Below are 13,120 nucleotides of genomic sequence, written 5' to 3'. Positions count from 1 at the left end.
TACAAAGCAAAAAGCATAAGCATAGACCCCATCTGCACAAGCTCGAGCCCGTGTCTGGGGTGCAAATAACACCTTTTCCAATCAATTTGGGATCTCAAGGCTTCTGAAGATTTGATTTGACAAGCTGTGTGGAGCCATTTATTTTTTTTCTGTGATAAAATAAGTCCCCAGGTCCAGTACTTCAGTTGCTTAGGGGATGCTGTTTTTCTGTGAATCTCTAGAAATGTTTTGTTGACTACAAAAACTTTCATCTCTTTATATCCATGCAGTCAGTTAATCACAACTACCTCTATCTATGTTATCTGCTTCCTATAGCCACAGTTTACCCAGGAAACTGTCAAATTGCTGTCATTCTCACTAATATGATGGGGGTCATTACCTAGCACTAGCAGTGCCTGTTTGGCAGCATCGCGGACTTCCTCCTTGTCTGTCCGACAAAGATACACTAACTGGTCAATACTTTCTTTAGCCTGGAATGACAACAGATAGAACAGTGGTCAGGACATCCTGCATTACACACACTTTTTTATCTTTCAATTTACCCAAATCAATGTTGCACATATTATGCGGACAGTATTCTGTCAGGGTAGAGCAACATTAAATAAGAGCACAAACTCTGAACATAATTGTACCTTGAGACAAGCTAAGGCCTTGCATCCACAGACTCTGGTGTCCACATTTTCATCTTCCAGCAGCTCCAAACAGCTCACCAAAGCCTAAGCAGGAGAACATTCACAGTGTTTAATGTCATTCAAATCACTTTTCCCCTTGAAGATGCTGCAGGCTCCCCTGCAGAACCCAGTCTTTATAAAGCAAAAAGACATGGTGTTCCTGTCTAATGGTCAGTGAATTTAATCTGTATTATAATTATTGATACTCAGTTAAGTAAATGTAATGAAATAAAAAACAAGTATTTCTTTCTTAATCTCCCCTCAATCAAAGAAATATTCCCTCCCCATCACGTCATGAGTGAAATACTAAAAGCCAGACAAGAAAAACAAAATAAGAAACTTCAAATCAGTTACAAGTTGCAAGTCATCAAAACAGTGACTTTTAAAAGGTTAAAAGTCAGCCAATCTTTCCTCACAGGAAAATATTCAAATATCATCATCTTGCTGGGAGATTTGTCATTGGGGAAAACAAAAGTCATTCAACTGCCATAAAAATGTGAAGAATTATATAAAATGGAATTTAAATATTAAACTTCATAACTGGAGAGACAATTTAGGAATAAAAACCAGTTGTGGGTGTTCAAAAGATACTGTGCGCACATACAGTGTCCTCTCACCTGCTCTCTCTGTCTGGGCTGGGCCGCCAGGCTTCTCAGTACTGAGCTGGCAGAGGCTGACACTTTGCCTCGTGGGTCTTTCAGTAATTTGACCACAGTGTGAAGCCCTTCTCTCCTCAGGCTGCACTCTACAGGACGCCGCAGAGCATGGACAATCACATCCTGGTCACATGATGCCAGGCTCTGCACCAACCACACTGTTGGAGGCATGTTATCACTGATTATTGCCAGAGGGCTTTCTGCATTCATTTAGCTGTGTGTGTGCGTGTGTGTGTGTGTGTGTGTGTGTGTGTGTGTGTGTGTGTGTGTGTGTGTGTGTGTGTGTGTGTGTGCGTGTGTGTGTGTGTGTGTTTGATACCTTCTTCTGCCAGCTCAGTGACATGAGTCTCCATGTCACTGATACCACTGGCCTCCAAGTAAGTCCACAACTGGAAGATAGTCACTGTCAGTCTGTCTCTGTTACTGCCTCGTCGTGGTAACCTCTGATCCAGAATTCGCTCAGCCAGACACAAGAACACTGGACAAACATGAATACAGATGTTAACATGACACTCACAATAAACATGGACTGTACATACACAGATGTTGTTGTACCTGTGTCAGCCATTTGGATGACCCTCTCAGGCAGTATGCTGGAGTAGACTGTCGACAGCGTCACAAGAAGGTCGTCAGCATGGACACTGTATACACTGCCCTGCCCCACACACTGTTGCCATAGCGACACAGCACCCAGGCACAGGCCCAGCTGTGGTATCACTGTGATGGAGGTATAACAGGTCAGAGTAACAAGAGAGGAAGGGAAGAAAGACTTATTCTCCATTCCTTTATATCGTGGTGATGAAGTTTAAGTATTTTTTTAGGCTTGAGCATGGAGAAGATAATCTAAACGCAAAGATCAATTTGAGTGCAGAAAAAGCTAGTTTAGTCAGCTTTTGCTCAATCTTGGCTTGGTGGAAGTTTGTTTGCTCTGTACTTTTGTGCCTTCTGACTGCGGTTCTGGACCATACAGCCTACATTCAGCAGTGATAAACAAGGTTGAAACTATGACTGAAAATAACCCTAATCAAATTAATGATGAAACTGTATTTGATCTCTAGGTGGGTCACATGTACATAGATTCAAAGGAAAGCAACATGCCCTGTGTATTATACTGTAGGTAGTTTTCATTTGTGTAGTTCACTGAACAAGAGCAACATTCATGTGCTTCTGGAGAACTGTCATTGAGCTTACCTTCAGCAGGCTGTCTCGGTCGTCTTGGGTTCTCCTTGGTGATGCGTCGGATGAGCTCGAGGACTCGAGCTTCTCTCAGCAGTCTGTCCATGGCGTACATCTCTCCACAGCGCAGGGGACCAAACGTACCCAGACGCTGCAGACATAAAGCCATATATCACTTCACACAAAACAGGTGCGTTCCTATAGAGCCATCTTCAGAGGTACAGCTTTGACACAAAAGTACTTTTTACTTTGGCTTTACACAGATTTAGTTTAACAGGTATAACCAGATTTACAAATGACATAACTGCTATAGCTGCCTCTGCAAACACTATGACTAACAACTACACCTGCTAATAGCACCATTCAAAGACTTTATCACATCGATTTATGATTTGTGCAGGTTAAAAACAGATAGTGAGGAAGAAAATATACATTTGGATTGACGTCTTCCACCTTCAGACCTATCTCCTTGCTGTTCCACATTTGTGCAACACCAACTGGTTAATCAAAGGACATCTAGAACCAATTTGATCACTATGTTAAATGTGATCAAACTGATGTGATTAGCTGTGATGAGCTGATTCCACTCTCTAAAGCTTCAATCATAATCATAATCATTTAAAAACATTCAAACTTTCTTTTGAATAACTACAAGTGACCATTATAAGTAAAAATGAAAATTCAGCCATCCTCTCTTCCTCCCTCCTCCTTCTGTGCTGATGAAAATAAGGTGAAGTCTTGTAGTCCACAAAACATTTCTGAAGCTTCACAGTCAAACAGAGTTGCAGCATTCTGCCAAACAATTGAAGTAGCTCGAGACTTGATTTAAAATGGAAAAAACAACAGGGAAAAATACAGCTTGTAACAAACTTTAACTATTGCTTTAAGAAAAGCTTCAGACTTTTCATTTCTGGGTGAACTGTTCCTTTAAAGGGATGTTCCGGTGTAAGATTAATCCATGGTCTAACACACTGTGACACTGAGTAAGACCCGTCCCCTTAAGAGATCAAGTTTTCCGACCGTTGGATTTGACACATATGATGGACACATATGAACTTATATGACTGCATTTCCACGGAATAACAATGATACAATTTCATCCTTGAGCTGCAGAACTCTACTGCCCTCGGTAATCGATTCGCAGGTCTTCCCCACAACGACCAAGTTGCTGCAGGAGGATGGTGAGCTGTGTTCTCTTTTCAGTAGAAATCTAGCAAAGCTAGCAGTTGTTTGATGCCTCCAACTATGTGCTGGGACCCTATTTGTACTGTTGCTGAAGTTTGGTGCTGTTCTGAGCATTATTTGTGGCTATGAGAGGCTTTTTGATGGCAGTTTCTTGCTGGAGTCATAGACTGCAGTGTATTGTTATCATGTCATTCTTTTCTGAGGTTGCTAAAACTACATAAGCTAGTGGTCGGAAAGCTTGATCTCTCGGTGGTGGGGGTGGGGGGGGGGGGGGGTGGGGGGGGGGGGGTGGGGGGGTGGGGGGGGTTGGTGTCATAGTGTGTTAGACCAAACTTACACTGGAAAATCCCTTTAACAACGACTCCATTCTGTTGAAATCTGTAGATGAAAATAACATGACTTTGGTCCAATATCCGCTGTGGTTCAGGGGTAGGTTCAGAAGGTCGTTGGTTCAATTCTCCTGGTGTGCATGTCAAGATACAGAACCTCAAATGGCTTCTGATGTGCTTGTCGGCACCTTGCATGGTATTAGTGTATGAATGTATGTATGAATTACTGTAAATGTTAACTGTTGCAAGTCTCCTACCAATAGCTGTGTGCTGCAGTTCTTTAAGTGGACCACCAGGGTGCAGTCTAGAGTGGTGCAGCCTGTGGTGAGGGGGGAGGTGGTGGAGGAGGGGCTGTCCCAGCCTCTGTCCTGCAGAGACCTACACACATACACACACAGGAGGAGTTTACAGTGACATCCATAGAGTGATGGGAGGCTTACACTAACACTGTCAGGGGTCAGCTAGACAACTTCAACTCTCAAACAGAAAGCAGAAGTTAGTATTACTCTCAACATCTACTCAGGACTCTTCTTGTTAAAGGGACAGGTTGTGACACTTCCAGCACCACAAGCGAAGTCTAATCTTGCTCCATTATACTAGAGAAAGGGCAGACATCTCTGCATTCACCATAACTCAGCATAACTCTCATCAACAATCTAGATAGATAAATAGCAGTACAGGAAACATATGTATTTTTTTACTTTAGGGTGAACTGTCCCTTCCAGCTCTCTTTTCAAGTATATTTTATGTGTGAATTGCTGTGCACCATTAATCACAATCCTAGTCCTACCATTAACCCATAATGTCTACAAAAATCTTATTAACTTATCATTAGCCATATTAGCAGCCTGTCTCTAAGGCTGGCATTATCTGTCTGGCAGTCTTTTGATCAGTCAGTCAGTCCATCACTTTGGTCTGGATTTAAATATTGTTGGATGTTTAGTCCATTAAATCGAGTTTGATGAATGAAAAACCCATCCAAAATTGGTCAAATAAAATGGCTTCATGGTGTCATGACTGCGCCACACTCAGAGGAACAGTCACTACTAGAGATGAAATGATAATCTAGATCATTAACCTTATTGAATAGATCAGGTATCTCCTTTGAATGTGTAATCCAAAAGCTTCACTGGGGTTATTATAACATTTTACTTAAACATCTCTCTAATAATAATAAATCCACTCAATATCTGCAAGAGCTTAAAAAGGCTGCTGGTGTATGACCGTCTCTAGTGACAGGTAACAGTGAAGTGTTGTTCCAGCCTCATGTCAGTACACATAATGATCCCAATCCTCTTCATACAGTGAGGCATAAAGAAACAAAGGGCACTGGGATCAGATTGATACTTGCTATCCACTAAAAAATAAGATCACATACACCTGCTGATTCTAGCTCTGATATGATACTATAAATAACAACAACAACAATAGAGATAAAATAATACCTTCTCTTAAAGTGATGTTTCAATGTATCAGAAGACTTGAAACAGAGCAGCAGACAGGCTGTCAGCTCCATGTGAAGCTGTTAAACTTCCTTCATATTTTAATGTTGCTGTGTTTTTCAGCCTGTCTTGCTGACATGCTCTCACAGATGCAAGTACCAGTTTAACCAACTGTGTCTGTGCTGCAGTGGTAAAACACAGCTCCACTAGATGGCCCTAGTGGATGGCAATAACAATGAGATTGTCCTGTGACAGGAGTTGATGTTACTGGATGTCTGCTTACTATGAACAAAAAGTTGTGTTGCAACAAAGTGGTTGTGATAACTCATGTATCTTAGGAATGAAGTGGAGAGCACAAAATGTGTTCTCCAGAGGATTTGGTTGTGTTCCAGTGTGTTCACTAACAATCCATTTGTCAGGACTGACCTTCCATTTCTGCTCCTCTTGTCGCCCTTCTCCTCCTCTTCCTCCTCCCAGTCAGATGTGTTGAGGAAATCAAAGCTGCCCAGAGCTGTTTCCACTGTGAGGCTGACCATGCTGGGTGAACGGCTGTGCTTGCCACCCTACAGACACGCACACACACGCACGCACAAATGCACACACATGCACACACACACAGATCAAAGTCAGACAATGGGCACAAAGTCTGGTATGTCAGACAGTATGTACACGCGACACATGCGTATATACTGTATGTATATACGCGTGTATTCCACACATGCTTAGCATGCTCACACTCACACAGTTACACAACAGGAAAACACACAGTCAGCATTAGACTACAGAAATCTGGTTCCACCTTGACATCAAACAACACATTCAGATAGCAGTGCACCCCTGTTGTGCATTGTCACTGACAACGTAGATAAATAAATATTTATGTGTAGATGTGTCAACCAGTGTGTATTTAAGATAGCACTCAAGTCTAACTGAAAAAAAAGAAGAAAAAAAAAAAAAGAAACGCCAGCTTGCAATAACAAAAGACCAACCAATATCTGCATGTTGTAGCAATATTGATACTAAATTCAATAACAATATTCTTTTACATAAACACATGTTTTGCTAAAGATCTCTTAAATTAGTTTTTTAAGGAACGGTGAGTAGCATTTTTTTCAGTGTTAAAATCAAGTGTGGTTTCCCTCTGTTGGTGAAACACTGTTTCTGAAGAAAACAAACCCTTCTGTTGTTGTTTGCTTTAACTGACACCGATAGGTCTGAAAAATCCAAAACATACATCAGCAGTGTACCTGTATTTTCTTTTTTTACTTATCAAGTTACTTATTTGTGAAGTCATTTTGATGACCACTTTTACTTCTACTTAAACACTGACTTTTACTTGAGCACACTTTGTGGCTACTCTACCAACTGTCCCCATTTCTCACACACTCTATCCTCACCTTCAGTGTGACCTGCAGCAGCTTCAGCTCTTGTTCCAGTAGTTGTAACTCAGGGAACTGTCCTCTGTAATCATCCAGAGAAGAAACTACAGCTCCCAAGGCATCTTCCAGCCAACTGTCCACCACAGCATCATCCTCTCTGGACAGACAATCTGCTCCTGGACCTGACAAGTCCTCCTCCACTGACACACGGCAGGCTACATACATCACATCCCCACCCTCGGTGAGTGTGTTGAGTGTGTGCAGGTGTAATGGAGAGTTAGGGTCCACTCCTTCAGCCCTGTGAGAGGTGGATGTGAGAACAGGGCTCGATGTATTTTGTTTCTTCCCATTTTGATGTTGATCAGTGACTTTGTCAGCTTCTTCTACATCAGCAAGCCTCCTTGATGACAGGTCAGTGTCTGTGACGGCAAAGCTGGGCGGCTCAGGAGTTCTGCTCGGCATCTCCATTTCAATGTCATTGATGGAGAGCCCAGAGGCCAAAGACATCACCTCTCCTGATTCGCTGACTGACCTGTCCGTCAACACAACGCCATCAGCACTGCTTTCACTAATGTGGCTCAAAGAGCGCAAGTAGCTACGTGAACTTTGGCTGTTGGTCACCACCCTGTCCACTTCTGAAGTCTGTTTCTCTGCATCCTCTTCTGCACTGTCAGATTTTGTCAACACAGTGACTGTCCCCTTCTCTTCTTCCCTGTAAATCAGTTTATGTCAGTTCATCTAACCTCTGATGGAGAACACAGTGTGACAACCATGTTAGACACATCTTTGTTTTTATGGGCAAATTATAGAAGAAATCAGTCAACAAACAAAAATGTTAGTGAGGTAAATGTAGAGAAAAATCCACCACATTAAACACTACCTGCCACTCTCCGCTTGGCGTTTGGATGTGTTGGGCACCTCTGTGACTTTGTGGGCAGAGTTTGGAGATGATGAGGAGGAGTCTCTGAGGCAAAATAAGATGTCTGGCTGTGGGGGGGAACTTCCTGTTACAGCTGGCTGGATCTCTGGTATCACCACCGCCTAGAGACAGAGATGGACATAGAAACAGTGAGTCACAGGGAGGGAGTAACCCAATAACTTTTGGGCTCATTTTAGATGAACACAACACTTCATTTTTCAGTCCACTGAATAAAATGTGTTTCCTTTCAACTGTTTCCTCTACCATCACTGTGATCATCTTTCAAACTGTTTGAGTTCATCTTTTGGTCCATGGCTATTTCTGATATCTGTTTAATACATTTGAGATCTATAAATCACAGGTGTGTAAGTTACCGATGAGATTCTCAAAACCTGCTCAAGTATGGGTTTTTATGCCCAGCATCATTAATGAATTAAACCTAAGCACTAGGGATAGAACAAGTATTGACCTGGCCAATTCTCAAGGTCAATATTGAGCATTTTCCGATCTGTATCTTTAACTGTAACTGTATCTGTGTTTTTGCGTGAAATTAGCAATAAAATGCAATACAGCTGCTCTGATGCAGCATCCTCCCTCTGTCTGTGGGCACCACTTCATGTCACTTCACTGAATAAACTCCACAAAGTGAAAGTCCATCATACATTTATATATATATATATACATATATACATTTATTAAGTCAGTACACCATAGTTCATATATTCCACGTCAATCCATATGTCTGTAACACTGGGATTGACTCACTTTATATACATTGTGTAGGTGCGGTGATGAATAATATAACCTTATGTTTGAGTGTCTGGGACCACCGGCCTTGTTCCTTTAGCCTCTAAACCAGACCAATTTTCATTCTTACTTTGGTTCTGCCAGGTGAATTGTGTTAACATTATTTTTTAATTGGCAAAAAGAAATACTTAGAAGTGAAGGCAGTACCTGTAAGCGGTACAGCAACCTAGAGGATAGGGAGGCAACTAATGAGTATTTTCTAGGTCAATTAATTTGTCAACTTTTTTGATTAATCAATTAGTGGTTTGGTCTATATAATATCAGAAAAATGTTTCCCAAAGGGGGCTGCACAGTGGCCCAGTGGCTAGCACTGTTTGTATGTTCTCCCTGTGCAAGCGTGGGTTTTCACCGGGTACTCCGGCTTCCTCCCACAGTCCAAAAACATACTGAGGTTAATTGATTATTCTAAATTGTCCGTAGGTGTGAATGAGAGTGTGCCTGGTTGTTCGTCTCTATGTGTAGCCCTGCAATAGACTGGCGGCCTGTCCAGGGTGTCCCCTGCCTTCGCCCTAAGTCAGCTGGGATAGGCTCCAGCCCCCCCCCCCGCGACCCTGCAGAGGATTAAGCGGCGTACATATAATGTGTACAGATGATGGATGGATGGATGGATGTTTCCCAAAGGCCAGCATGATGTACTCAGATGTCTTGTTTTGGCACAACTCAAAGATATTCAGTTTATTGTTAGACAAGAGGAAAGAAACCTGAAAATATTCACATTTAAAGAGCCACAACCAGCCATTATCTTCTTTAAATTTGACTCAAACTGATTCATTATTGCCACTCTACTAAAAAGTCACTTTATCTTCTGTATGCTAATTCAGCCTATATAGGAAAAAGACCAGACACAAGTTTAGGAGGGATATTTTTTTCCAAGTCTCCCTTCAAATGTGAATCTAACTTGCAAACAAACTCTTGACAAAGATAATAATACAATAATAAACAGTGAGTAGATAGGTAGAATCACTGTAATCAAAACAGCTCCAGACTGCACATCATGGACATATACAGTAAAGTCTGTTGTGTGTTACCGTATGATGTGTAGAGTTGCGTAGTCCTCCTGCAGACAGCTGAGGACTGGAGGAGTCATCAGAGGATTCGGATGAATTTGACCATGCTGTTCCATTTTCTAACTCCTCATGTCGGCGGAGCATGTTCTAAAAGAGAATGGCAATTTTAATAGCTGGACTGATGAAAAATTGGAATTGGATATGGAGACATACAAACAACTCGGCAGTTTAACGACATGTTCCTGAGCCCATGGAGCAATCTCCCTTACACAATCATGTGTTTGACAAAGTGTTGAAACTCGCCCTATCCTTACTTGCAATCAACTGAGCATTTCGAGGATGCTCCTCTCATACCCACTCATGATACTACCACCTGCCAAATGAACCAGTGAACCTGTTTACCTGTTGAATGTTCCAAACACAAGTTTTTTGAGCATTCAACATTTACTGTAAGACATTAAATATACTGGTTTTGTTCTGTTTTCTGACTGCTTGTTAAAAACGATTGGCAAATGATCAAATGAAATCACATTCTGTTTGCAGTTGGCATTACAGAATGTGTTCACATTCTGACTGTAGTTATCACAATAGAGTGAAATGTTTGAAGAGATCATTGTTGAGAGAGATGCACTACAATCAACTTGATCAACAACTGTGTATCGGTACTTATGGTCAGTGTCTTGGTCTGTAGCTCAAGTAAACCAAAATTGGTAACAAAACAAGACTGCAGAACGCTGTGAACTGCTACTGCGTCTGGTTGTTCCCAAGGAATTAGCTTCACCACAGAACTCCCCCTAAAGCCACCAATTCTGTTTGTCTACAAATTAAACAAACACGGTACAGTGTGTTATTTAGTGAGCTTCAATGAAGTTGTGATACTTTTTTCATTTTGGACAGAGCCAGGCTAAGTGTTTAGAGGTTTGGTGCAAAGCTAGGTTAACCAAATCATGACTCCAGCTCTGTCATAGTGACACATACTTCCAGATGAATTTTCAGTAAATTTGTCACAAACTAGTTGACACACAGCTGGCCCGCACATCATCAAGCACATTAGGACTCACTAACAGAAAATGGATGATTTTCACATGACTGTGTGGGAGAAATGGTTTAACCTGTCAGTAACTGTTTGCCATTTTTACAAATCCTGGAGTCTATTATAATAGAACTTATAATAAGTATATGTGTTTTCCTACCGGGCAGAAGCAGTTTGTGTTTCAACTCTGTCAGCCTTATCAACAAGGCCTGAACCCCCCCGACACTCCTCACACTCCACCTCTACCACTGACTCTACTGTCACACTGACAGCACCATAACTCTATGCATTATATTAACGCTTAGCTTGGACTACCTATTCATTTGCGCATTTTCATTTGCACATTATTTCTTGTAATTGTTCACTGCCAGCTGGTCTGCTCCTTTTACCCAAAAAACAGATTGTGTGTATATATTTATATTATATAGTTATATTTTCAACTTTTTAAAATAGTTTATATTGTTAATTTGTTATATTTTCACTTAATAGTCATTTGATGCATGCACCAACATCACCACAACAAATTCCTCGTATGTGTAAAATCGTACTTGGCAATAAAGCTTTTTCTGATTCTGATGGGAGACACTAGCTTGGTCTTGAGAAGCTGCAGCCTTTATTTACTTAAAACTGTGGTCTTCACTTTATAGCTAAGCCTCTGCTTAAATAAAAAATGCATGATCACTCACTCTTGCCCGACCACTCAAACCTTACAGCTGTTGGGTGATTCTACTGATTTGTTAACTGGCCAGCGTGGGCTGGAGTGGCTCAGCCAGGTGTGTTTGCCATACATGTCAGTATGCACTTTTGGTACCTCATTGATGTGAAATGTTACCATATTTTTTGTCAAAAGCAGGTCTCAGTGTCATCAAGCATCAATTTGTGAAGTTTATCCAAGTTCATCATGAGAAATTTACACCAGGAGTTGGCTGGCTCAAAGTACTGTCTGCATTCAGCTTGGAAAATCGAGATGCCCTTTCGACCAGTGGAGGGTGGAGATGAGTGCAGCAGATGACTAGGCCCAGTTCTTATATGGAAGCTGACAATTAATAACCTCAGCCGGAGAGCTCAAATCCTTGTATACATACCTTATGGCTCCATGAAGCCAATGTCCAAAGACTACTGCCTACTAAGACTACTGTTCTAGGGTTCTAATGTTCTACACCGTCATTACTGTCATTAGGTAGTACAGCATGGGGCTCTGTGTTCCTACATACTGGGGGTTTTACTCCATAAGGACTTACTGCAGTGGGCTGTCTTGTTGGTGAGCTGTCACTACATGAACAGCTCTGGCTAAGTGTGTCTCTGAAGATGTCCAGCAGTGGCCAGTGTTGCCGCCTGGTCAGACTCCGAGGCAGAGACTTCATGTCAGAGTGGCAGCAGGTGGAGCAAAAGGCAACAGAGCAGTAAGGGAGTGGGAGTTTTTGGATTAACGCACAAAATCCTGTACTGCTCTCTGCAATGTACAACAGCCTGCTGTAGAAATTTACTTGAAGAGGCCAAAATCACACTAAATACATTATCAGTGGATGTCCAAAAAGGTCTGGTCATCCCTCTCACTTTACATAAAATATATGTAAGAATGTAAATACCATGCTACCAAATACCATTATATACAACTACCTTTCTAAAAATATAGGGATTGTGAATCACAGAATATGAGCAAATTCAAGCACAATCTTCTGTATCACTCTTTCAGTAAGTATCAGTGAGTCATTACCTTGGAGAGAACAGAGAGACCAATAAAATTTGAAGAAACTTACGTAGAAGGCTTGTTCACGCAGAGACGGCGTGTCAGGTGGACTCTGGTTAAAGATGGTTGAGAATCTCTTACTGACAGTTGGAGCTTTGTTGACTGTGCTTGCTACTGACCCCTGGTCATCTTTGTCAAATGGACTGACAGAGGGAAAAAAAACAAAGGAGGAAATGGGAGACAGAGACAGTCATTTAATTTAATACTTAAGCAAGAATCTGTGAATGAATAACCCTTTACTGATTTAAGGTCCCATATTGTCGAAAAGTCAGACCTCCCTGTATTTTGATCATAAAACAGGTCAAGGTGCTATATAAATACCGTATCAAAATACTCAATCCACAGAGAAATTCACACAGTCAATATTCAGAAACTGTGTTTCAAACGAGCCGTCAGGACAGCAAGGTTGTGATGTCACAACTAGACAGTAACCATACTTATCACCCACAATTCAGAATCTATTCACAAATGTTCAAAACCAATTTTCAACTAAATGTCAATTAGTAGCTTTATGTTGACGGATGGAATAAGGTGGAACTAAACTTGCGAGGGGAGGGAGTTATGTTGAAGTTCATCTTCAAACAAGGCAGCGGTTGTCAGCATTTCTCTCTTTTATTAACTGGATAATTACCTTTTATTGTGGACATTAAGCAGGCCACATGTTTGTCAATACTCTTTACACTGTCACACAGAGAATAACGTTAACAGAGCGGAGCAGCAGTCAGCAGTAAGAAACAAGACCAGCTGACAACCGCTAACAAGCTAA

The 13,120-nt window shown here is 41.5% G+C and overlaps 1 protein-coding gene across 3 annotated transcripts in view; it reads right to left on the bottom strand.

Annotated features, from left to right (window-relative positions):
- Positions 1-13,120, bottom strand: part of ripor1 (RHO family interacting cell polarization regulator 1) — a 134,432-nt gene that overhangs the window by 5,094 nt on the left and 116,218 nt on the right. For 2 of the 3 annotated variants that reach the window (XM_037108187.1, XM_037108186.1), the window contains exons 12-24: positions 12,365-12,497; positions 11,846-11,962; positions 9,593-9,718; positions 7,719-7,879; positions 6,857-7,550; positions 5,886-6,022; positions 4,275-4,395; positions 2,519-2,654; positions 1,883-2,044; positions 1,647-1,805; positions 1,289-1,485; positions 633-716; positions 380-470 (exon numbers count right to left, since the gene is read on the bottom strand). In XM_037108187.1, coding sequence (XP_036964082.1) covers positions 380-470; positions 633-716; positions 1,289-1,485; positions 1,647-1,805; positions 1,883-2,044; positions 2,519-2,654; positions 4,275-4,395; positions 5,886-6,022; positions 6,857-7,550; positions 7,719-7,879; positions 9,593-9,718; positions 11,846-11,962; positions 12,365-12,497 — 2,318 coding nt within the window. The remainder of the gene's footprint in view (positions 1-379; positions 471-632; positions 717-1,288; positions 1,486-1,646; positions 1,806-1,882; positions 2,045-2,518; positions 2,655-4,274; positions 4,396-5,885; positions 6,023-6,856; positions 7,551-7,718; positions 7,880-9,592; positions 9,719-11,845; positions 11,963-12,364; positions 12,498-13,120) is intronic. The other variant, XM_037108188.1, reaches the window with a different exon arrangement.

This window comes from Acanthopagrus latus, chromosome 8 (genome assembly GCF_904848185.1).
Source record: "Acanthopagrus latus isolate v.2019 chromosome 8, fAcaLat1.1, whole genome shotgun sequence".
In the NCBI taxonomy this organism is placed as follows: Eukaryota; Metazoa; Chordata; class Actinopteri; order Spariformes; family Sparidae; genus Acanthopagrus; species Acanthopagrus latus.
Note: the sequence above shows the minus strand (reverse complement) of the source record. Positions and strands in the feature narration are given on the sequence as shown.